The sequence below is a fragment of the Chamaea fasciata genome, unplaced genomic scaffold, assembly GCF_029207755.1.
Source record: "Chamaea fasciata isolate MVZ Bird 193981 ecotype frontalis unplaced genomic scaffold, bChaFas1.0.hap1 SCAF_9, whole genome shotgun sequence".
Classification (NCBI taxonomy): domain Eukaryota; kingdom Metazoa; phylum Chordata; class Aves; order Passeriformes; family Sylviidae; genus Chamaea; species Chamaea fasciata.
In genome coordinates, this window is record NW_027094094.1 from 1301928 (window position 1) to 1304427 (window position 2500).

General features: G+C 39.0%; 1 protein-coding gene across 17 annotated transcripts in view; it reads left to right on the forward strand.

Annotated features, from left to right (window-relative positions):
- EBF3 (EBF transcription factor 3) overlaps positions 1-2500 on the forward strand; it is a 128437-nt gene that overhangs the window by 111253 nt on the left and 14684 nt on the right. For all 17 annotated transcript variants that reach the window (XM_066190694.1, XM_066190713.1, XM_066190708.1 and 14 more), the window contains one exon: positions 1203-1291. In XM_066190694.1, coding sequence (XP_066046791.1) covers positions 1203-1291 — 89 coding nt within the window. The remainder of the gene's footprint in view (positions 1-1202; positions 1292-2500) is intronic.

Here is a 2500-nt window from a genome sequence, read left to right on the forward strand (position 1 = left end):
TTCTGTCGTGTTATTGAGTGCATGCGTGTGAGCCTCCCCGCATTGATCACGGGATGTGCCGCCCGTGTTTACACAAATAATGGCAGCACTTGATAATAATGTCGGCCAATTATTTCGGGTGGCGTTTCCCCTGGCCCCCCCCTCCCCGAGTAAGTTGTAGCCTTTGTGTCGGCCTGAACCTGCTGAGTTGTACGGTGTTAATCATCAAATTACATGCTGACTAATGAGTGATGGCCTAAATTGCGGGCTGAGTAATGAATAGATGGAGGCAGTTCTTATTAGTCTCAGAAAACCCATTGATTTATGTAGCGCCATGCACCATGGAGTTAGTCTGCTGAAAACGATATCTACATCAAGGAGTAATATACTCTAATAAGTATTTTCATCTTAACTCTAGTCACTGGGCCTCCAGGCTCAGTTTTTGTTTGAGTCAGGCAGAGCTATAATAAAGCCCTATGACTCCTTATAAAGCTTGTTAAACACAATGTGTGCAGTCTAACTGAGTCAGGATCATGATTCATGCACTGTACACAGCAGCATGTGCTGCTGATTTATGACCAAGCACAGTTCATAGTCAAAATTACAATTTGAGGGATAAAAAGATTAATTACTATTTGTGGCCTGCAATTTCATGAGGCTAGTGGATTGCAGCTGTAGAATGATAGTGCTCTACATCAGTTTGTAGTCAGCCATTCACAGATTATTAAAGCTTTGCAAGATTAAGTGCTCCTCCTGCCTGGTTTGTGCTCAGGCAATATGCTAGACAAAAAAGGACCACAGGGATAAATCTGAAGCTAGCAATAGCTGGACATATGTCATAATTGCCAGTTTCCCATAAATCCACAGCCAGTATAGAAAGCAGCCCGTGATGCAGACATCATATCATGACTGTAGTGATTGCTATATATGGCCTCAAGACCTGTAACTTTGTTACTGTGCTATCATTTTTGCAATATATTGGATAACCCTTTGACTATTTTCCAGCCTAATTATAAGCAGAAGTAATCATTGCTTTGTGAAGGGGGAAAAAAAAAAATAAAAATCTCTTCCTCAGGACAGGTTGTAAAATGAGGTTTGTGGCCAGGAGAAGGTCTGAGAGGAAAATTGCACGTGGGGCATAAATTTGTGCTCAGGAGCAGTTGTTGGGATGTGTGTTTTATTAAACCACTCCACTTAAATCGCCTCATTTGTTTATGTTCCAGCGCTTAACGAACCCACCATAGATTACGGCTTCCAGAGGTTGCAGAAAGTTATTCCGCGACATCCAGGTGATCCCGAAAGGTTACCAAAGGTTAGTGAAGAGTCAGAAAGCATCTGTTTATTTTTTTTTTTTCTAATTAAATACGTGTTGCTAAGCGGTGCCTTAGGCTGCTTATCACCTGTAAAATAATGCCGCGCACGAACTCCGGCTGAGCAACTTCTTGGGTAGGTACATCAAGCTGCAAAAAAAAAGCAACCTGTACTCTTAAATGTGACCCCTTTTCCCCATTAATTCTTTGCCATTAAGTTAATCGACAGTTTTTAAGATCGCACCTGATACTTGCAGGAGAGTTATTTTAAAGAAGGAGAATGGATTTTCTGATACAAATATTTTGGATTCTACAAGAGGGACATAAACTTCCTGCGTAATGAAATAGTTCAATTAAACATTTTCCACTCCAGTAGCTTGTAGTGATTTCAATCTAAGCAGCCCCACTCTGATCTGTGATTATTTGACTCTTGTTTTCCTTTCATTTTCTAAAGCTCGATTCAGTTTAATCTTTTGTTTACAAAGCTTTTGTTATAAGTCCCTGACTTAGCAGGCTAACAAATGAAGTCCACATATTAATATCTAGAGGGACTTTTCATTTAAATTCAACAAAGACAAAAGCTGCCTGTGTTGTTTATGCACATGACACGTATCACAGAAATTTCATTTTGATGTAAAACATTAAAGATAAGTCATGCTTATAATTTTCCCTTTTTCTTTGATATAATATTGTCTTTTTTCCTTCAGCGCAATCTCTGATTTTCAAGGCAAACTTGAAAACACAAATGAAAAATGAAGTCGTAACATTATGACTGATTATTTTGTATTCTGTTCCTGTGTGCATCAAGTCTTGACCACCTCTGAGTTTTATTAACACAATAAAACCTTTTAGACATTACCTTTTAATGCTCAGCATGAACATAAGCAATATCATTAGGTCTCTCTTTTAATTTGTGAGCATGCCAGCAACTCATATCAGATATTCACTGTGACAAGAATTACAGGCAGAAGGGAAGATATTTAAAGTGTCTTTCACTGAGGGGGTTTGTGCTCCTGAGGGTTGAGCTCCAGCAGGAACCAGTTTGTTCCTCCAGAAGAACTGGAGCCATCCATATCATCACCCATAGGGCTCCTGTTGCCAGCGTTGCAGCCTTTGGGTTGATGCAGGTATTAATTATATCACTTTCCATCTCTAAATATATGAGATATACATTTTCATATATATTTATATGTATAAATGAGTTTTGTTAT